The sequence below is a fragment of the Patiria miniata genome, unplaced genomic scaffold, assembly GCF_015706575.1.
Source record: "Patiria miniata isolate m_02_andy unplaced genomic scaffold, ASM1570657v1 HiC_scaffold_29, whole genome shotgun sequence".
NCBI lineage: Eukaryota > Metazoa > Echinodermata > Asteroidea > Valvatida > Asterinidae > Patiria > Patiria miniata.
The window spans coordinates 2,239,950-2,261,867 of record NW_024037068.1 but is presented as its reverse complement, the minus strand read 5'-3'; the positions used below and the strand labels follow the sequence as shown (position 1 = coordinate 2,261,867).

The 21,918-nt window shown below is 39.3% G+C and overlaps 1 protein-coding gene across 1 annotated transcript in view; it reads left to right on the top strand.

The window, feature by feature from the left end:
• LOC119736179 (fibrillin-1-like) overlaps nucleotides 1–21,918 on the top strand; it is a 120,543-nt gene that overhangs the window by 9,292 nt on the left and 89,333 nt on the right. Inside the window, exons 4-19 of the mRNA XM_038210204.1 lie at nucleotides 1,826–1,945; nucleotides 3,103–3,225; nucleotides 5,828–5,962; nucleotides 6,563–6,685; nucleotides 7,899–8,021; nucleotides 8,912–9,037; nucleotides 10,446–10,568; nucleotides 10,841–10,963; nucleotides 12,024–12,146; nucleotides 12,947–13,063; nucleotides 14,766–14,891; nucleotides 16,272–16,394; nucleotides 17,106–17,222; nucleotides 18,271–18,393; nucleotides 19,059–19,181; nucleotides 20,637–20,762. Coding sequence (XP_038066132.1) covers nucleotides 1,826–1,945; nucleotides 3,103–3,225; nucleotides 5,828–5,962; nucleotides 6,563–6,685; nucleotides 7,899–8,021; nucleotides 8,912–9,037; nucleotides 10,446–10,568; nucleotides 10,841–10,963; nucleotides 12,024–12,146; nucleotides 12,947–13,063; nucleotides 14,766–14,891; nucleotides 16,272–16,394; nucleotides 17,106–17,222; nucleotides 18,271–18,393; nucleotides 19,059–19,181; nucleotides 20,637–20,762 — 1,974 coding nt within the window. The remainder of the gene's footprint in view (nucleotides 1–1,825; nucleotides 1,946–3,102; nucleotides 3,226–5,827; nucleotides 5,963–6,562; nucleotides 6,686–7,898; nucleotides 8,022–8,911; nucleotides 9,038–10,445; nucleotides 10,569–10,840; nucleotides 10,964–12,023; nucleotides 12,147–12,946; nucleotides 13,064–14,765; nucleotides 14,892–16,271; nucleotides 16,395–17,105; nucleotides 17,223–18,270; nucleotides 18,394–19,058; nucleotides 19,182–20,636; nucleotides 20,763–21,918) is intronic.

Here is a 21,918-nt window from a genome sequence, read left to right as displayed (position 1 = left end):
TTTTTTTGATGTGCCGTTATTCTGCAATTGGTCAAGTTGGTTGACTCACTTGGTCATCGATTACTCCTAGAACTATGAGGCTCCGCGTGAGCGGAGCACGCGGAGCCTCATAGTTCTAGGAGTAGTCATCGATCATGTTCGTTTGAAAACTTGCACTTGCAGTTGCACTCCCGTGATCATGGCATGGCGATTAACTTAGATTAGAATAGAAGCTATGCAAGAGTTAGATGAATTTAACAGCTTTTGAATCGACATTTATTTACATGGAAAATACATGGGGCCTAGCTTGAGTAACTCCAGCTGAGTGACATGCTCCATATTCATTCACATGTGAATGAATATGGAGCATGTCAGCTGGAGTTACTCAAGCTACATGGGACCTACATATACGTAGCAATGGTAAATAAAGGGTTTGCTTGGTTAAGAAAGCAGAACATTTTGTGCACCAATTAAAAAAATGTTTCACGAAATTATCTTTGTACAGTCTTGTAAGTTGTATGTAGATGGAGTACAGTCGTTTTCCTAGTTTTGGATTTTTCCTAGTTCCGGATAGCTTCAAATATAAACCTACCTCTTTCAAATTGGTCTTCAATACTATTTTTTCTGACAAAGTTTATTTTGAAAAGGAAAATGTAAGCTTCTTGATACACAAAGATCTTTTGATAATTAATATCTCTAGAAAAGGAATTTTGGCCAGATTTCCAACTCGCACTTTGACATGTTTGGATGGTTTGTAGAAAATCACTGGAGCTGCGAATCGATGATAAATTTTCTCCTCAGTACATCACTTGGATTGTGTGATTTCAAATATTTTGTTCGTACTCTACAGTCGTATAAACTTGTGCATTGCATCGAATGTTTGTGTAATCAAAATAAGTTTTAGAAGGCTTCCTCCGTCTGCAGACGGAGGAAGCCTTCTGATTTCAGAAGTAGGTCAAAGGTGTTTGGTTTGTGCGTGTTCGTGCGGTCACGCTGCAGACAAGAGTTTCAAAATCATTTACTTTAATTCTCTTTTTAGAATGTGCTGGAATTCTCTTGAATGAACTGTTTTTCGAAAAATTAAATAATAATTTATCAGAAAATGTGCTCGAATTGGGGTGGTTCTGGCTGAAAAATTGCTTTTCTCACGTGCTTTTGTTTTTCGCGCGATTTGATTGATTTGGAACTGAATAAAACGATCCGGAACTAGGAAAAGTGGCATCGGTACTTTTGATGTCGCAAAGCCAAAATTTAAAGAGCTTAAATTTGGAAAATTATTTTGTAGTAGGCCTATAGTATCTCCATCACTCAAGGTAAACTGTTTTTATTGTGTCACTTGAATTCGTGGAAAAGTTAAGCCGAAAGCAGCCTGAATGATGTTTGCTATCCGGAATCAGGAAACAAAAAATGTAACTTTCTCGCTATGGCAGTAGCTTGAGTAACTCCAGCTCTATTGCCTAAATGTGATAGGCATTAGAGCTGGAGTTACTCAAGCTACTATGGCAGCAGAAGTTCATACCCTGGACGTCAGTCGTAATGCAACAAAGACATCATCCAACCTAGGCTATGTGTGTACATGGTCGTCAGTAACTTACACCCAGTAGGTTGTCAGTTTTTAAAGACTTTTGCATTCTCAAGCAATACGTTAATTCATGTGACACTAAATTTCAACACTACTTTATAACTTTCTTTGTTGATTTTCCAGTTTGAGCAATGCAGTTTTGTGCGTTCATGGTGCATCATGGCACTCCACCGATATACTGTCAGAGTTTTTCATACTTTTTTTTATTCAAGACGGTCAACTATAGACAAAAGCCTAAATGTTTTCTTTATCTTCTTATCATAGCTGTTGATCCATGTTTTTGGACGCCGTGCCTCAACGGGGGCGTCTGCATACCCAACTACGCCCTCAACAGCTACACTTGCCAGTGTTCATCCTGCAGAAGAGGGACCAGATGTGAACTTGGTAAGTACGAGAAGGCATTCTGGTCTAAGAAAGAATAGGCGACTGATGTGTGCCCAAAGAACATTTATCAATTTCTATGAAAACTGTCACATTATCAAAGTTAAAGTTGGTCTTTACCATATGCTGTTCAATGAGTTCAATTTTTGTTTGCTTGACAAATATTTAAAGGGAATATACATCATTTGCTTTTGCTGTAATTTTCAGAAATGGATGGAATTGGGGGTTGGAAATATAAAGCAAATATAGTTACACTGACTTTTTGGAGGTTTTGGGTTCGAAAATGCTATAAAAACCAAGAAAAACGATCATTTTCCTGTAGTCTGGTTCCCTGACTCCATATAAGAAGAAACAGAGCAGTTTACATACATTGGGGAATTGTAAGGTCAGGGAACCAGTCTAGCTGGCTCGTACCCGTTCATAGGTTTGTAATCGATTGCAAACAAGTGCAATGGTCAATTGGGGCCAGTATTTGAAAAAAAGCCAGTTGTTTCCAATGCTGATCGGCCGATCAGCGTTGGAAATTGATACAAAAATACCACTTTTCTTGAAAATGACAGTATACCAGGTGCCATAATTTTACAGGATGCTTTAGACTGTCATTTACCAACATCCTGTTAAGGTATTTCGCAAAAACTTGGTAGTTTTATTTTTCGATGTTTACAAATGTTGTATATTCCCTTTAATATTTTTGTTTTATTCATACAGAAAAACTTCCCCCCTTTTTTTTGGGGGGGGGGACATTTTCAACCCTCTGAAAACACACATTTATTTGGGGTTGCTGTTTGGCCTGTAATGCACTAAAAAAAAAGATACATTGGAATTGATGTCAGGCTGCAAATAACTTGAAAAATGCACAGTAATTATCCATAACTAAATTTAAGCATTGTTTAATGTCTCATTCAAAATTTAATAATTTTGTACTGCTAGATAAACAGAGTTTCTTTTTTTGATTTGTGTGAACAACTTGACGATTCGAGAAAATGGATGTTACTGCAATATGTAAATGAGTGTTTCAAAAAGAAAGATTGATCCTGAAATTTGATACTTTATTTTGTGGTCATTTTGGGCAGCACATAAATCAAACTTTTTGAATTTGTTTCAAGCTGTTTGGAATAGATTGGATTTGTTTGGAATTGATTGATATTTTTCCCCCACAGCATTCGATCTTTGCGCAAGTTCCGATCCTTGCCTGAATGGAGGAGAATGTTTCCAGAGCGTGGACTGCAGATCAACGTTCTGTCGATGCACTGAGTGTTTCCAAGGGATCACATGCCAGGAACGTAAGTTGGACCTCCATAAAATATCACTAAAAACTGGGCTCCTTTTTAAATTAAAGGACTTTTTTGTTGCATTAAATATTGTGTAAAAGGTACGTACATGTAGGAGTATCAGTATATTTCCAGAAATAGACCTACAGATTTAATGAGAAAATAACATACTCAAAATGAAGATAGGTATAGTACCAAAAAATAACAATGAATCTGCCTTATATTGTATCTTTTCAAAGAAAACAATCATAGAAACCTTGTTTTGAAAAAGCATGCCAGTGGACACACTTTTTCTATGTGTGTTGGCAACGGAATCTAGTAAAAAAATTTTTAAAATGGACAAACAGCAAATGATCCATTATACGTACCATTTTGCAAGAATATTTGCAATGTACATGTAAGTGTTCTTTTTAACCTAAACTGCCCTGAATCCTTCAAAATCCTCATTGCCAAGGTGGAGGAATTTGGAGGATTGAGGTTACATGGCAAAAGTGCGTTGCTGATTTCGTAGAATGCACTTTGTCAAGGTCTTGGGCCGGACCTTGTGTTGTTTTTGCTCAGCCATGCATAAATATAGGCCTACGTTATGCTTGATATCCTCTGTACAGCTCCAGGATGTCACTGGCCATACCTCAACATATTGACAGTCACTGCTGCAGGATTTTGCAGGATTGTGGCTACATCCTGGCGAAAGGCCTAGGGAGTTAGGGTTAATATCGGTTTATGTGGCATCGGTTTATTTGGCAAAATTCAAAATTACCTTTTTTACCATATTTACAATTTAAGGTTTGACAAATCAACTCTGTCCCCCGCTCTTCTTTCGCCAAAAAAAGAAGAAATCCTTGATTACCATTATACCTGAAAAATATTTCCAAATCAACTAAATTTACGAAATGAAGTGCAAACAGCAAAAGTTGTGATTTTATTTTCACCCTATTGATTCATTTCTAAATCTCAACAGAGTGATTTCAGACAATGCATCATCAGACTCATCTTTTCAGCGCAAAATTTTATGGGGCTTTGCAAAAATTTAGGCCTATTCCCTGCTCTACCCCCGCAAAGTAAGGTTTACAATAGTCACCAGCTAATAGCTGGCATTTTGAATGCTGTGGGGGGGGGGGGATAAGGTTTTGTATACATGTTTAGTGCAGACTGTCTAGACATAGATAAAGGACACAGATGAGGTGCATACATTTTTGATTAAAAAACTTTGTGTTGTTGCCTATCATTTCATTTATTTTGGATTCGATCGGTGGATCTACGCGATGGGTCGATCATGCAGATCTCTTGCGTGATTGGTTGATACTGAATTTGATATTGGTTGAAACATGCGTTCTGTGCCAAGTTGTCCTTGCAGTCAAAATCAATCAAGTGACTGTTTTCAGCAGTTAAGAATTCCCATCCTACGGCAGAATTGACTGACTGTGACTGTTTATGTAACTTTTGTAACAGCTTTACTTTGACTGGGGGTAATTGATAAACCAGCTGTGCCAACAACTTGCCTGCTTTGTCTGGTGACTGAATTTGTCTAGACACAGCGCTTGCTTGACATTATGATCTGACTGTTGGTGACTTGCCTGTGTTAAAAGTATAGCAGGGGAAGTGGATGGAAATTTTGAGTGTCTGCAGCTGCTTAAATAGTAGGGGGGTTAAAAAGAAAAGGTGATCAAAAGATGGCGACATGATCGATCGATAGCGCAGTGCGATCGACCCACAGATCATGCCCAACAGTTACTTTTTTTGTCATGTGATCTGTGAGGCTCAAAAACAAATTTGCGATATTTTAACCTGACCTTCATGTACCTGGCATTTTTTTAGAAAAAAAATTGCCGACTTAAAAACTGTTTATTACAAAATTTTGCATAAAATTTACAACAAAAGTTCATTTGAAAGTAAAAAAGTCTGAGTTACATTTTTATAAACAAGTTGTTGTGTGTGTTACTGGTTAATGAAACAATTAGGCCTAACTAGATTAATTAAACATAACATTGTTAAAAGAACCCTTAAGTGAACAAAGTAAGTATAAAAGACCAACTGACAAACAGAAACAGTTACAACATTATTTGCCTACCTTCCTACCTATCTGGATCATTTTTAGTCTGTTACCATAAACACACATTTTTTCCCGGCCTAAATGCTGGCCTAAAATACACATTGAATGTCACCCATTCCCACAAAATTGAGCATAAAGTCAGACTTTTTGAGAAATTGGATATTTTTAGTTCAGGATTCTGCAGAACAAGAGCTCTGTATAGAACATTTAGAGGTACCGAGAGTTTAGTAGCAGAAATATAGACTGCCAACTTAATTGAAGTTGTAAAATAAATTTTGAGAAAATGGCATTTAAAACCCAGCCATTGTATTAAAGTAAATAAACGATTGATTTTAAAACGGGATGAAAATACGTTTTAAAGATGGTTGATAGAACAAAAACGAAAAACACAAACACGAACAAAAACAAACAAACAAATTGGAGAAACAGGACTTACAGACTGATGTCCACCTGTTTTTGCTCAACACATTGCTCATCAGTATTTTGTTTTAAAAAAACTCCAAGAGATGAGCCCTGGATGTCCAAACTTGATAAATATTTCAATCATTTTTTCCTTTGCAGGTAAGAACCAGTGTATGAACCCCAGCAATCCTTGTCAGAATGGTGGTACCTGTATCCCCCAGGGTATGGGCTGTGGCACGGGAGACCTCATATGTCAGTGTCCGACGTGCTTCCAAGGTCCCCGGTGTGAAACGCGTATGTATCCAACCATTTGTTAAGGGTGTTAAAGCTCCGTTTCAATTCTAATCCGGTACGAGTTCCGTACTAGTTGCAGACATTGCTTTGGGTAGAGGTTGCAGGATTCTGAACAACTTCACCGCAATCTTCTCGCAATTAAGTTATCAGTATTGGTGAGTCTAGCAGTCATCGACAATGAAGGCACTGTTACTGTTATGTCATTTTAGGAAGACACTGTTCAGTTTGGAGTTTTCTGTTCAAATTGTGAACCCCAAAATTTGCCCTTTGAAACTATTTGTGAGAAAATTTGCTCATTGGCTTACCAATGAAAAGAAAATTGACGACATCAAAATCTCCAAAATTCTAGCAACTTTTGGTGCTGAAATAGCTGTCACATTCAGGTTTCTGTCTGAAATGACATCACACTTTTGCTCATGAATATGGAAATTTGCATTAGCGTAAAAACAAAACACCATCAAAATACCTTTGAAAATGGCAAAATGAAAATTCAAAATATGGTTAAATGAGACGCAAAGGTGCATTTTCAAGGATTGCATTCATACCTCATTTCCATAGATGCTTACAGTAAAAGCCTAAATTTTCATCTTTTTATTTTAGCGGTGGATATCTGTCAGGTCAACAATGTTTGCCAGAATGGCGGCCAGTGTGAAATGGACGATACTTGCTCCCAAACCTCTTGTGTTTGCACTAACTGCTTCACAGGCCCTACGTGTAACATTTGTAAGTATCCTAATGCATCAATGCTCGTTAAAGTTGGTGTATACATGCTTTTGGGGTGTGGCACCTTGAAAAATAGATTTTCAAATTGAATTGATAATTTTCTAGCCTTAAATTTTTGTTATGAGCTTTCAATGAGACATTGCACGAAAAAAATTGGCCGACAACAAGTAATCGATTAATCAATTTTGACTTTTGAGTTTGTTCTGAATAGTGTGCACAATTTCTGAACTGGAACTTTGTAAAGCATATTGAGACTCTGGTATAAAGCGCTAAGTTCCTGTTAATGGACCCTTAAGAAGACCTTTTTTTGTCATAAGTTATACCTTCGGGAGACACCAGACATTAATTTCACAACTCCTATTTAGAAGCAAAATTCTACAGTCGCAAATAGGCTGGATCGATTGCTCATGGCCCAAAACATAAATGTATCAACATTTGAGGGGGTGGCTTGTGCGTAAAGCACTCGCCTCTCACCAAGGTGACCACGGTTCAAATCCTGGCCGCGGATCGCATGTGAGTAGAGTTGTGCATTGGTTCTCTCCTGTGCCACGTGGGTTTTTCTCCGGGCCCTCCGGTTTTCCTCCCTCCGGAAAATCAAAACTTTCGATCTCGGGCTGTGCTCCGTGGTCATATATGGGTCGATGTGGCCGGCAGCCATAGGCGCCTTTACGTGCCGGCGGCCTGACCACGTTGTAGCCGCGTCCTTCACAATTCAGCGTACCAGCTGCGAGTAAGGATGATTTGCCTCCCAAATTATTATTATTATTATTATAAAAATGGGGTTAGGGGTCATTAAAGTTGAAAAAATGTTTGTTCACAAGTCTATGGAAATGTCTCCCAAGTAACCCATTATCGGTATTAATTATTGTATATTATTATTCTCTCAGAGTTGTGTGAATTTTTTGAGGTACATTGAGTGGCATAGTTACGTTCTATCATATTTCACCAAAAAAGAAAAGAAAAAAAAAGTAGTCCATTGCTTTATTATTAGAAAGAAGTTTAAAGTTTATTTAATGTCGGATCGGAAAAAATAATATAATTTAGTACCCATATCCTAACATGCATGCCATTTTTTAGGCAACCCTTCAGCACAGAGGACCATAATGTCTGTAGTCTCAAGGACTATTGAACACAAAGTGGACAGCTCCTTTATGGACGAATCAAATTGAAATGCAAAGAATTAAATAACTTCTCCCTGTTTTTGTTTTCTCAGACCAAGATGCCTGTGGCAGTTTCCCTTGTCTCAAAGGAGGGCAGTGTGTTGTCAGTCCGTCCGACTGCCAGGATTTCACCTGTAATTGTGAGGGCTGCTTTGAGGGCGACAGGTGCCAAACAGGTATGCTGTCAGTTTGCTTCTTAGGTGTACAAAGGCTGATGTGATGGACCTTTGACGGTCATTCATTCATTCCTTTTGACTGCTCTAAGGCCTCATTTGCATTTCATTTGCTCTTCATGCATTTGTGAAAAGACTTGTGGCGGACTTGTGATGGACTTGTTTACAACACTGCTCATTGCAGTCTGGTTCAAGGCATGGACATGAAGGATTATTTGCTTTTCATGCGTTTTGTTCGTTTCCAATAATGACATCAATCCAAATCCAAAGAAGAATGTTCAAAACCTGACCTGTTGAAGTTTCAGCTCAGTGGATATTACACTTTTTCGATAAAACAGTGAAAAACCATGCACAACCTTTTGATCACGAAACACGATTTCGTCCACAAAACTCTTTATTCTAAAAGATCAGTCAATCTTCCAATATCGCCTACATTTCTTGATTTCTTCAAAATGACAGGCAGATGAAATAATATAACAGGGTGTTTAGCACCAGTATGATCTTTGAAATCCAAGGAAGCTTTTTGATAGCAATTTAGTTCTTTACATTTAGGATAAATGCAAATGATTCTGTGCGCCTTTAAGGTCAAAAGTTAAAACCCATTCCAAAGTTGCGCCAAACCAAGTTATTCCAAAGGTTTGATATAACTTAGACATTTGAAACACTTATGAGTTACTACTACAGGGTTGGCGATTTTTTTGATTTAAAACAAAAATATTTGAATATTTTGTATATTCGGGACAGCCCTAGCCAGTGTGAAACAAGCTGATATTTTATAAAATGTATTAATAGTAATTTTGCGCTTTGATGAACAAAGATTACTTACTGTTAGTATGTTAGAACTGGCTATTAATGTTTACAATTTTAAACTGTTTGCCTGTTTGATTTGACAGCTCTGAACCCGTGTGCCCCCAATCCATGTGTCAATGGCTTCTGCAGGGGGTCTACCACTGGCGATCCGTGCCGAGAACACGAATGTGTTTGTCCGTTCTGCTTTGAGGGAACCAACTGCGAAATCCGTAAGTTATGTTGGGTAAAACCTCAAAAACAGGAGGAAGTTTGAATAAGGTACTATGGCCTGACTCAATTTATATTCGGGACGAGTTCCAGACAACTTCTTGACATTGTGTCTGGTATAAGTTGCAGGATTCTGAACAACTTCCCGGCAATCTTCCCGCAGTGAAGTTATCAGTATTGGTGAGTCGAGCAGTTGCTCATGAACATTTCCCAGGAACGTGTCTGGGACAAATTTTGTAAAGTAATGGCAACATTCCAATGCCAAAACTTCATCACAAAACACCTTGATCCTGGCTCCCTGCATTATAATCCGCTAGGCCATTGGTTACCGGTGATGGAACCATGCAATGAGCTCCGTTTCCCAATGGTCAACTAGAGAACTGGAACCAACCAATCAACAACATGAAGTTCACTTGAGCGCAGGATGGTTGTACTACTCTAGTCGACTATTTGGAACCCCGGAGCCTGGGGCATGGTTCCCTTGCTATAGTTACCAATAGCCGAGTGAAGTTAGTCAATCTACTTTTAGCAATAGTCCTCTCTTGAACTTGTTCCATGTTTATTTGTTAGTTTTCAAATGTATTTCCAAATCGCGATATATCCATTTGAAATAAAGGAAAAAGGTTGCACGGCTATGACGGCTGTTTTTAAACCTCATGTTTTTTCGGCGAGCTGTGAAGCAGATGCAAGCTTATGTTATACCAATTTCCATTATGGGCGTCCGTTTGGTCCGGCTGTCCACATCCAGATTAAAATGTTTTAAGTTTTTGCTTCTAGCTAATTCGGTAAAAAAAGAAGAGAAAAGAAGACATACAGTTTATCAACATTTTCAGGGGGAAGGATTGGGGGGGGGGGGGGTTGTGGTGATGGTGGTGATGTGGTACAACACACATGTAAGGACCTTTGTTGACTTTAAGTTAGCATTTAAACAAACTGATCTCTACACCTTGATATACCATCCTGAATCCTGATCCCCTTCCATCATGCCCAGCCCCAACCTACCTTCAGCCTCCCTTCCCGCCTTCAACAGCGAGCCATGGCGGCTTCGCCATTCTTGTTTAATTTTATTGTATTCTTAAATTGACAAACTGACCCCTACACCTTGACACAGCATCCTGAATCCTGATCCCCTTCCATCATGCCCAGCTCCAACCCTATCTTCAGCCTCCCTTCCTGCCTTCGACAGCGAGCCATGGCGGCTTCGCCATTCTTGTTTAATTTTTCTTATTGTATTCTTAAATTGTGTTTAACTACATGTATATAGCAGCCGTCAAAATTGACTTTGAGTAGCCAGGAGAGAGCAGGCTTTTAAAAGGAAACAAAATGGCGTGTATCGCATTTGGGAAATGAACTCTTCCTTTGCATTTATAAGACTTCTTATTTTTTTGGTTTCTTCTCGATTCTTAACAGCCAAGAATCCTTGCAATTCTTCACCCTGCGTTAACAGCGGCACGTGTGTACAGGATCCTAACTTCTGCCTGGGCTTCTCCTGCGAATGTCCAGCTTGCTATGAGGGAGAAACCTGCTCAATCCGTAAGTAACTCGCCGACAAATTCACTCTCTTGATTGGTCGAGACAATGTCACATGGTATTCGGCAGCGTATCCATGTTTTGCGGGGGGGGGGGGGGCAAATACCGGGTGCGCCAAGAAATTTGTGGACGGACCACACTGTGCTGGAAGGTGGCCAGGGATTTGTTCCAGTCACCATTCTGGCACAAATTTTAAACTGGACTTAAACTGAAATGAAGTTTTCCTGTATAGGCTAAAACCATTTTTGTAATATATTTTATCTGGTTGTCTGCAGCTATTGACCAGTGTCAGTTCAGTCCATGCCAAAACGGTGGAGTGTGTAGCAACGATCCCATCGACTGTAGCAGCTACACATGCACGTGTCCCGTCTGCTTCAATGGAAATAACTGCGAAACCCGTAAGTTGAAGTTCAGGACTGTATGACTTATATTTTTCAAATAAACATAATATAGGATCATTTGCATCCATCCCAAAAAGTAACCTAACAAGTTATTATCAAAAAACTTACTTGGTTCAAAAAGCTTACTTGGTTTAGCTAACCCTCCTACTGTTTGAACGGTCACAGACAGTCGAATAGCCCATACTTCCCCTGCCCTGGCTTTTACACAGGCTAGTCACCAACAGTCAGATCATATTTCAGTATGTAGGTGATTTCCAACGATCAGTTTTGACTGATTTTTGGAAATATGGACTGCTATACAGGGTGAGTCAAAAAAGCGAAACCCAAATGTCGGGACAATTGTTTTGGTGAAGTTCTGCATGTAGCACTTTGAAAATCTAGGATATAAAAGCCAAATTCATAAGCTTTCTTTTAGTATAAGAATCATTCAAATCACTCATGTGCTTTTCAAGTAATACAGAATTTTAAATACAACCACTGTTTTAAAGTTCTGTCCACGGATCACACAAAAGGTGTGCGTTCTTTCAGCAAAATGAAAATGATTCACACACATCCCTATGTGTTTTGTTTTTGTTTTGCTGAAAGATTACTTACCTTCTTGTGATCCGTGGACAGAACTTTAAAACGGTGGTTGGGTTTTAAATTCCGTAATTTGAAAAGCACATGAGTGATTTGAATGATTCTTGTACTAAAAGAAAAACCTATGAATTCGGCTTTTGTATTCTAGATTTTGAAAGGGCTACATGCAGAACTTCACCAAAACAATGGTCCCGACATTTGGGTTTCGCTTTTTTTGACTCACCCTGTAGATGAAATCGTGTTTCATGATCGAAAAAGTTTTGCATAGTTTTAACCGTTTTTTAAAAAAAATTGTCATATCCACTGAGCTGAAAGTTTAACAGGTTAGGTTTTGAACATTCTTCGTTGGATTTGGAGTGGAATGAACGAAATGCATGACAAGCTAATGATCTTTGAAAAGCAAATGATGATGCCTTGAAACTGTACTTAGACTGCAGTCAGTGTGCTTCATAATGATGATAATGCTTTTTACTCCTAGGTATTGAACAATGTTCTCCCAATCCGTGCAACAACAATGGATTCTGCTCACCGGTGGGCTCATCATGTGAAGATTATACTTGTACTTGTGTCAGCTGCTACACTGGTCCTACATGCGACACATGTAAGTTCTTCCTGTCCGTGTGGACTCTTTGCAGTCATCTGTCACGTGTCAAAGTGAAATCGGTTTTGGTTTTCCATGTAGCCTGGATTTTGAAAATTCTCCATAAATAGCGTTCAATACTTTTCTTGTTAAGGCCAAAAAAAAAAGTCTCCGGTTTCTGGTATGGAGCTTGCCCAAAAAGTGGTGCGGCGACGCGGCTTTTTTTTTTTACCTGTCTTTTTTTGCTTCAAATGTCGGCTGATGACTGCAAATGGTGCAGACACCTAAATTACTTTAGTTGTTACATCGTAGGTTGATTTGTTCCGTTGTATGTCTAGGTCATTTCTCACATACCAGCTTTTTCTTTTTAACTACAACTTTATTGTCATCGGTCAAAACAAAAGTCTGGATATCATACTTGCACTTGATGCGCATTGTCGGAACATGCAGCTTGACATGTGAGAAAAGCATAGATTGTTGCCAGTTTGCGAAGTGAGCAGCATCTATGGCGGAATCTGCAACAGTCAATTGAGTAATAAGCAGGCCTGAAAAAAAAATCTTCATTCTCAAAATGAGAACTCATAAAAGTATTAATGCATTCAATATCGGGTTTGGCCCGCCACCAACTTATTTTATAAACACTGCATACTCAGTGTTGTCCCAAGTGATAGTGAGAAATAAATTCACAAACTACTCGGGCGGGACTCGGACTCACGACCTCCTGCTTATTTGGGATAAAACCCAATATTAAATGCACATCAACCGGATGAAAATGCCTTCTTGTATTAGCAATATGTTGTATTCACTTTTTTTTTCCTCAGTGCAAGATCCGTGCAGTGTCAACCCTTGTCAGAACGGCGGTACCTGTAACCCTGTGTCATGCTCAGAATACAGCTGCAGCTGCAGTGGTTGTTACAGCGGTCAGAATTGCCAGCTGTGTAAGTCATAATTCCCCCACCCCTCCCCCCAAAAACCCCAAACCGACAAACAAAATTAAGAATCCCACTCTTTCTCCCGTTGCTCGTTGCCATCTGTCTGCCCGGGTTTTGATGACTTTGACTTTATTGATGAATACTGACTCTGTGCTTGGCCAGTAGATGGTGCTTCGTCACCACATTGCGCTGCGGTTTGCGGGGGTATATCACGAAGTACGCGTGACTTATTCTATTCTGAATGTGGGTCATTTTAATAAGATTTTGTAAATGCAGGACACATTCTTTAAAGCCTTCTGGAGTAACTATGTAAACCTCCAAGAGTGATTATGTAATGCAAAGTACCAGCCCAACAAATAAAAAAATAGTTAAAGCTACAGTCCATCATTTGTAATTTGTGCATTTTGTTCGTTTGAAGCAACAAAAGAGTTCAAAATCTAATGAAGGATACTGAGCAACTAACCTGATGAAGTTTCAGCTCAGCTTTAGCTGTACATTCCGAGAAAAACAGCATTCTAAGATCTCAATTTCAAATCAAAAGTTACTGAATCATGTTTTGAATTGTTTTGAATTGCATCTATACGCGACATAGCGCACTGATCCGACGAATTATAACAACCGCGCGCGCGTGTGCGTCGTTCCAATACTTGTGCGCGCTGCGCTGAATAACAAAACGAACTACTTATTTAAATTTTCCTACAGTGCTTCTTAAGAATCACCGTTGGAAATGCCTTCTTTCGTTGATTACTTCAAAATGACAGCTTCCCAGAAAGAATAATTTCACAGGGAGTTTAGTTTCCTTACTATCTTTCAACCAAGTTTGTTTTTCAACAATAATTACGCCAGTTACTTTTCGGATGGCTGCAAATGATGGACTATAGCTTTAAAGTCAATTTTAGTGATACTGGCATGGCAAATTACATAGGTCAGGTGCAACAGGGACACAACAAATTCACACTTTTTGACCCCAAATTCTGGAGTGACCCTTGTGCACAAGCTGTTATGAACATTTCAGACGAGACTCCAAAGATGTCCCAAGCAACAGCAACAGTCAATTTCTCAATGAAGTCCAACTGTTCACGTACTAAATAGAAATCTTGGGAATATTTTAGTCTGGTGCAACTCTGAACGGCATGGGACAAACTGGTTTCCTAAGTTCAAATATCCCTAAATGACGATACATGGAAGGTCACTTGAAGGCATATAGGATCATTTCCATTTATCCCAAAATGTCCCGAATTATTATCAGTGAGCTTACTTGGATTGAAGATCGTACTGGTACTAAACAACCCCTGAAGTTATTCCGTCTGGCTTGCTGTCATTTGGAAGAAATCAGAAAATGGAGGTGATTTCCAATGATCAGACCACTGCCTTATGTTTGGAAATATAGAGTGCTATAGACGAAATCATGTTTCGAGATCAAAAGGTTGTGCATGGTTTTTCACTGTTTTCTAGAGAAGTGTAATTTCCCCTGAGCTGAAACTTCAACAGGTTAGGTTCTGAACAATCTTCTTTGGATTTTGACTGGTGTTATTATTGGAAAAGAAAAGGATCCTATATGCCTTTAAAATGAACGGATAGATTGCGAAATACTGTAGTAACCTGCATAATAATAATGCTACAGGATAGAGTCTCTGTTTTGTACTAAGGCTCGCATTTGTTTGTAGATTTCATCTTCATCAATATTTCATCTTCATCTGTTTTTTAGTGAGGGATCCTTGTTCTCCCAGTCCATGTCTCAACAACGGCGTGTGTTCTCCCGTGAGTGGAAGCTGCGAGCTGGCGACTTGCGACTGCCAGCTAGGCTGCTTTGAAGGATTTTTTTGCCAGACAAGTGAGTAATTGAACAGCGTAAACAGTTCTAAAGAGGTGTAGAGATTTGTTACTGCAAATATGTTACACATTGGGATTTGCCATGTGCCCGGTCTATAAAGTGACTGTTCACTTCATGGACATCATGAAATTAATCTCATGTACACTGCCTTGCATATATTGCGCGCACGTGAAGGGTGCTTGTGAGCCTCGCAACAGAGAACTGCAACCTCTCCATGTCATGTCTGGCAAGAAAGCTCACAATAATTATAATAATAATAGAGACTTGTAATGCGCCATGTCTGTCAGATAGTGATACCCCTGGCGCAGAAAATGTCCCTATTTACTGTGCTGTCAAAGTTCGTGAAACATATACAAATTAACCAAATGAGATGCATCTTATTGAAAGAGAAAGGTATTGAGTTCATTCTTGAATGCGAGGTAGTAAGTCTTCTTTCTCAGCTTGATGGGTAGTGAGTTCCAAAGGGAGTGCTATAGATCACCAAGACTGATAGTGTTTCCTCCATGATTTCAAGGCTAAGTTGGAGACCTCTAGAGGAACGCAGAATGGTTGCACGCCTGTCTTTGCTATACAAATCCATACATCACAGAGCAGCAATAAATTCTGACCATCTTCATCATACCTCAAGCACGACGGGTGTACAAACTCGCACAACAGGATCAATATCCTTTATACAACAACCCGCAAACAAGGACAGCTGCAAGTACTCCTTCCTACCAAGAACTACAGCAGAACGGAACCTCCTGCCAGCATCTGTGAGAGAGGTCCCTTCACTTGATGCATTTAAGGACAATCTACTGAAACCAAACTTGTCGAGTATAAAAAGCAGAGCTTATTATTAGTGCCCCCAGCCACACACACACCTGCAACCTATACATCCCATAACGGGAGATTGCTTGCAGTATTGATCCAGATCCAAATGAAATCATGTTTCGTGATCAAAAGGTTGTGCACAATTTTCTGTTCACTGTTTTCAATAAAAATGTAATATCTACTGTCGCACGGGTAACCCGTGCGACAGTCTACTACTCAAGCATATTTACCCTGTGTGTGGATACTCGCATGCAAGCTTGGCAAACAGCAAAAATAGTGATGTTGAATGGACCAGTGAGAATTTGGCTCTCGATCATGAATATGTATAAGGTACAGTAACAGAAAATGCCGCCTGGCTAATTTATACGCTCAGCGAGAATTAGTGTGGAGCCTGTCATGGGCAATGTGCCATTCATTCAAAAAACTACTTTTTTTAGGAAATATTTCTTTTCTGTAAGCAATGTGTGCCTAGCACCTCCATGTTTGATGTTTATGAACATGATGTCATAAAAATAATGAGAATGACGTTGTACATGAAATTTGCCTGTGGATATTCTCTTGTTGCAGTGATTGATCCGTGCAACCCTAACCCCTGTGAATTTGGCGGTAGATGTACCCCAGACCCTGTCAACTGTTCAGCCTTCACCTGCGAATGTACAGGATGTAATACTGGGCCAACATGCAGCCAAGGTAATGTAGCACTTGCTGGCTTTTAATGCCTGTTTTTAATCTGCGACCAATTATTTTGTGGAAAGAAGTTCTTCACGAATATTTAGCTCAGACCTGGCCGATGTGATGAACTTTAAATCATGATATGAAGAAAAGATTTGTAAAAGGAATGCATGCTTTAAGCATTTTTAAAAGTGGCTTTATATCATATTGCCTACATTGTTGACGATATTTTAAACCAGCCAATTTATTTGCTCCTTTTTCTCAACAAGCACCGTCAGTGAGCTTTCCATAATGGAGTACTGTTTAATATTTGAAGAGCATTTAGTATATGAAATACGTATTAATTAAACCATATATTTAACTGATGTTAACAAGTGTATTTAACCTAAAAAAAGAAGTTCTGTCGAAAAACACACTCTTCTTGACAGCTGGTTAAAAATGGCTTTGTTAGATTTTTGAAAAGTCTCGAAAATGGACTTTCCTTGGCAAAATTATATTCTTGAGAATTGGAAAATGTCAGCGAAGTTTTTACCAAGACATTTTCTGAATTGATACATGTCTACAAATCATTAAAAAAAGCCTTAAAAATCACCGTTACAGGCAAAATCATGATCTGAAATTTTACAGTATATTTGAGACATTATTTAAATTTGCAACAAACTGAAAATAACCATACATGTACTTAGTTTTGTAAAACTAAATTGTAAATTTGTAAATTTTACCCTACAGTGTTAGCCCCTTGCGCCAGTGATCCATGCCAAAACAACGGGGTCTGTAGCCCTACCTCCTGCACTGAGTATAACTGTAGCTGCCCCATGTGCTTTGGAGGCACCATGTGCGAATCCAGTGAGTCACATCCGGTTTTGTATTTGTAACATTGAAAAATCAGAATTATGGACTATTATTGTCAAGCCTAGTCAAACAATATTGAGCACTTATCTGTTGGATGTTGTTCAAAGCAGGCCTATAAAGAAATCAGCATGCTCAGTATTTTTTTTGGGTTTGTTGGATTCTGTTTGATTTTCAGTTAGATATTTTTATAAGAAATTCCAAATGTTGGTAGTATAATGTGTTTCAAATAAATAAGTCTTTAATTGCATTACATCGTATACACTGCGTTTATTGATAACATGTAAAGTACCTCTGTGTTGCGCGCGCGTAGGGCCGGCCCGTGCGCCTCGCGACTGAGAACTGCAGCCGCTCAGTCTCATGTCTGGCAGGAGTGTTCGCAGTAATCAATCTGGTTACACAATGGTGATTTAATTTATTTCTTGAATAGTGAGTTATTCATTAGATGGAATCTTTGCGTCGGGGTGATGCAAATCAAATAAGGTTTTGCCCTTCACCGATGTATGAACACTGTATACTCAGTGTCCCGAGTGAAAGTTGGAAAGAAATCACTCGGGTGGGACTCGAACCCACGACCTCCTGCTTTCTAGTGCAGATGTCTTACCACTCGACCACCAAGCTTATGGGATCAGTTGGCTGGTTCGAATCTGATGTACATAGCAGCGGGTACCGCATTTAACTATTCATTATATGGAATTTTGCGTTGGGGTGATTTAAATCAAATTAGGTTTTCCCCTTCAGTGAGTTAAAAACCTTTTTGACTTTAAATATGGGCATGATATAACAAAACAATTATTGACTGCTGTGATGTGGGATATGTCTTTTTTTTAAACCCCCATGGGATGCATTGCACCCTCGGTTCCTCCTTGGGTGCTATGCACCCCTCTGAGGATAAAAACGCCATATTCACACAGCACAGCAGTCAACAATTGTTCAGTGCCATACTGTTGTTGCCTTGGAATGACCAAAAGATGATACCCTTACAGACGAACTCTGTTACTCTGATTTTAACAAAGCATTTATATCTTTTTGTCTGTTTTGCCAGGAATTGACCCATGCTCATCCAATCCTTGTCAGAATCAAGGCGTGTGTTCATCGGTTGAGTCTTCGTGCTCCATCTTTCAGTGTGCATGCGCCGGATGCTACACAGGGCCCACTTGTGAAATTTGTATGTTTATTGATAACTACAGCACAGCCCGGTGTGCCAAATTTTAAAAGTTTTACTCCAACGAGGATTTCAATGATGAAAGTGATAACAAAAATATCATAATTATATGTAAGCATTCAGGCAAAATGAGATGGAACTGGGAACAGGCCGTAGTGGAGAAAAAACAAAATAAAACCACATGATGTGATTTTTTTTTTTTTCAGATTTATTAATATTTGTAATCGTTGATATGTCTACTTCACGTATTTTACAGAAATAGTATAAAACTCATGGAATAAAGGTGTTTGTAAAGAAAAGGCAATTGGCATCTTTCGTTTTCACGAACACAAAACTCGAAACTTTAAAAGCCTTTTTATCAGTATTTAACATTTTGACATGTCAATTAATGCAAACTTTAAACAGCATTAACTTGTCAATGGAAAGTCTGATTGAAGTGCAACAAACAGTATTGTAAGGAGAATTTTAGTCTCTTTCCTAAGACCTGCAAACCCACATTTCGACCTCTGCCCTGTTCTGTCTCATTTTGCCATGACACCTCACATATCACAGTAAGCTCAATAATGTTCACTTTGGCACTGTTATTTTTCTTTTATCACATTGAGCTTCCGTTTCTAGTCATTGTGAATGTTCTTGATATGTTTTCAATCTGTTGTTTTGTTTTACAGTGCAAAACCCTTGCAATAACCACGCGTGTCAGCACAATTCCGTGTGTTTGCCATCAGCGACAGTGTGTTCTGCTTACAGCTGTGAGTGTGAGGATTGCTACACTGGACAGTTCTGCGAAATGTGTAAGTATACATAGATTAACCCTGCTAGTGGGAAGTCAATATTCAGAGCAATACTTAAACCCTCCTAAACTTGGAAGGTCAGTTTCAAGTGAAGGGATATGAAGTGTTAAGAGTAACTGTGTCACTCAGAGAGTCACTGCACACCCCCCTCCCTAAAAAAAAAACACCGGAGAGAGCAGTGAAGCATGACCGAAACTGCCTGCCTGCCCTGAGCTAAACCACACAACAGAATTGTGCAGGGATTTGAAGTGCGACCCATACTCCACTGAAGATGACGTCAAAGCATTTTGAAGTGTGGGTGCTTACTGTATGGGTAAAAGTGGTTTTGCAAAACTTAAAGGGTCGTGAAGTGCAGAAGACAAGGAGGGTTCGGATGACCGTGCTTTTGAGTGGATGGTGCGCAAACACACAGTGCTTCTTCGACCAGGGTTTGTAAATTGCATGCTTTTCTCCAATTAAGAATGCTTGTGACATGCGCATGAGCATTGCGCCATTTCAGTGTTGTCAACCTACTGCCTCTTTGTAACAGTAAAGGGGTACTTAAAAATTAAATTACCTTGAGAATTTTCTTGCCTGGCGGCCGCGTAAATGAAAACACTAGTTGTTGGTTTCTTTAAGGTAGCTTTGAAAAGCTAAACAATTTTGTCATTAGTAGGAAAAACACATCTAAAAGGAACTTTTGAAAGTATTATTTTTTAGTAGCATATGCCTATTTATTTTAATATAGAAACAGAGAACATGATGTTTGTGTTCTTAGGCAAGACACTTTACTACAATTGCCTCTCTCTGCCCAGGAAGTATAAATGTGTACATGTGAGGGTGGAGACCACATTGCACTGGTCTCAAGCTTTTAGCAGAATAACAGGTCTCGTGGCCTTATAAACAGGGGTAATAATTGTGGAACACTTTACAAGGTATAGTATACAACTATTGACTGCTTCAAGTGGTCTTGCACAGCTAGCCTCCCGAGTTGATCCATGGAGCATTCTGTTTTCTTGAGGCCTAAAAGCACAAACGAGGGAAATGGAACGCTCCATAGATCACCGAGGAAGGCTATATACTACACCATGAGTTAAAGCAGTCAATATTGTTTCATCATGTTTCAAAAGGAGTATCTAAATGAACATTCGTGATGCGATCAAGCTAAATGAGTCGTTTGTCGACCCTGGTCAATTTTTATATTTTTACAGATTTGAAAAGAGCACAACCTCAGCTTTACTGCTGTAAAAACCGCATGCTGATACCATCTTTAGTTCGAAAATTATGGAAGTCGGAACACCAAGAGATGTGCTGAAGTGATGTGATAAAGTGGCATTATTTGGCCTGAATCTCCAAATGAAAGTTCCCGACAAACGACTCATTTAGCTTGATCGCATCACATTTTGAGACACTCCCTAAGATGCAAAAAAAATGCATTGATTATTTGATTTGTTTCTTTGTTTCTTCTCTTTTCAGTGATTGATCCCTGCAGTAGTTTCCCGTGTCAGTTTGGTGGTGCCTGCACTCGCGCTGGCTTTCCCAATTGTAACGACTACACCTGTGACTGCCAGGGCTGCTTCAGTGGCCCCACATGCGAAATAGGTAGGTCACTGTCGTATTTACATTCGTATCGGTTTTATTGTTTTATCAAGACAATGTCACACTTGTTTGGGACAGGTGTTCCAGAGTCTCGCAAAACCAAGTTATTTTGATGATATGCATTAAGAACACGGAAACAACTTTGTTGAAAGATCAATTGTTGCAGTTGTTTGGAACACCTCCAGAGACTAGACAATGGAAGGTACCCACATTCACGGACAAATCCTGGAAAATCCTCGAATTTGAAGCTGCCATGGAAAATCATGGAATTTTATTTTACAAGGAGTCGTTGAAAGTAGATGTTTCAAGAAGAAAGTCGTGGAAAAGTCATGGAATCCTGCACAACCCATATGTGATGATGCGTAATATTAGGCTATGGCAGTCTACCAGTTTGCATTCCAGTTTACTATACTTCCTCTTTATGCATGTATGCTCTATATTTGGCCCATGTTCAAATACACCATGGTGATGCTTTTGTGGTGCTCAGTGCCCAGGCTGACACCACGTTATGGGGAAGTTTTTTATTGTAAGGCAAATTAGGACCACGTTATGGGGACTTTCTGCTGTCCCCACAGCATTTTCGGTCTCAACAAAGACCTCGTACAGACGAGTGTATGTCCCCACAACTACAGAACAAGACTATGTGGTCTTGCGTCAAACTGAGAGGCTGAAAGGGAGTGGCGTCCCTTGCCTCAGTGTGATGACTGGCCAGTGTATTGGAAATAGGCTCCTCAGATGCTAAACCAGCATAGGAAATGGTCATGGAAAGCCTGAATTTTGTCCTGTAAAAGCCATGGAATTTCATTGGGAATTTCTGTAGGAATTCTGTGATGGGAAAATAATACATAAAGGGTGCCGGTCTAAGACCAGATTCTATTTGGGTTGACCTGAGCTTCTAAGGTATTCATCATTGTTTCACAACCATTTGTAGATTTGTTTCCGTAAAACAATTAACCCTCCTATGCAAACTTTCTGTGCCAAGTTGTCCTTTCAGTCAAACTCAATCAAGTGACTGTTTTCAACAGTCAAGGGCTCCCAGCCTACATAAATCACGATTGACTGGCTGTGACTGTTTATGTAACTTGATGCAGCTATGCTTTGACTGTAGTTGATTGATGTAAGCCAGCTGTACCTCCCACTTATCTGCTGTTGTCTGTTG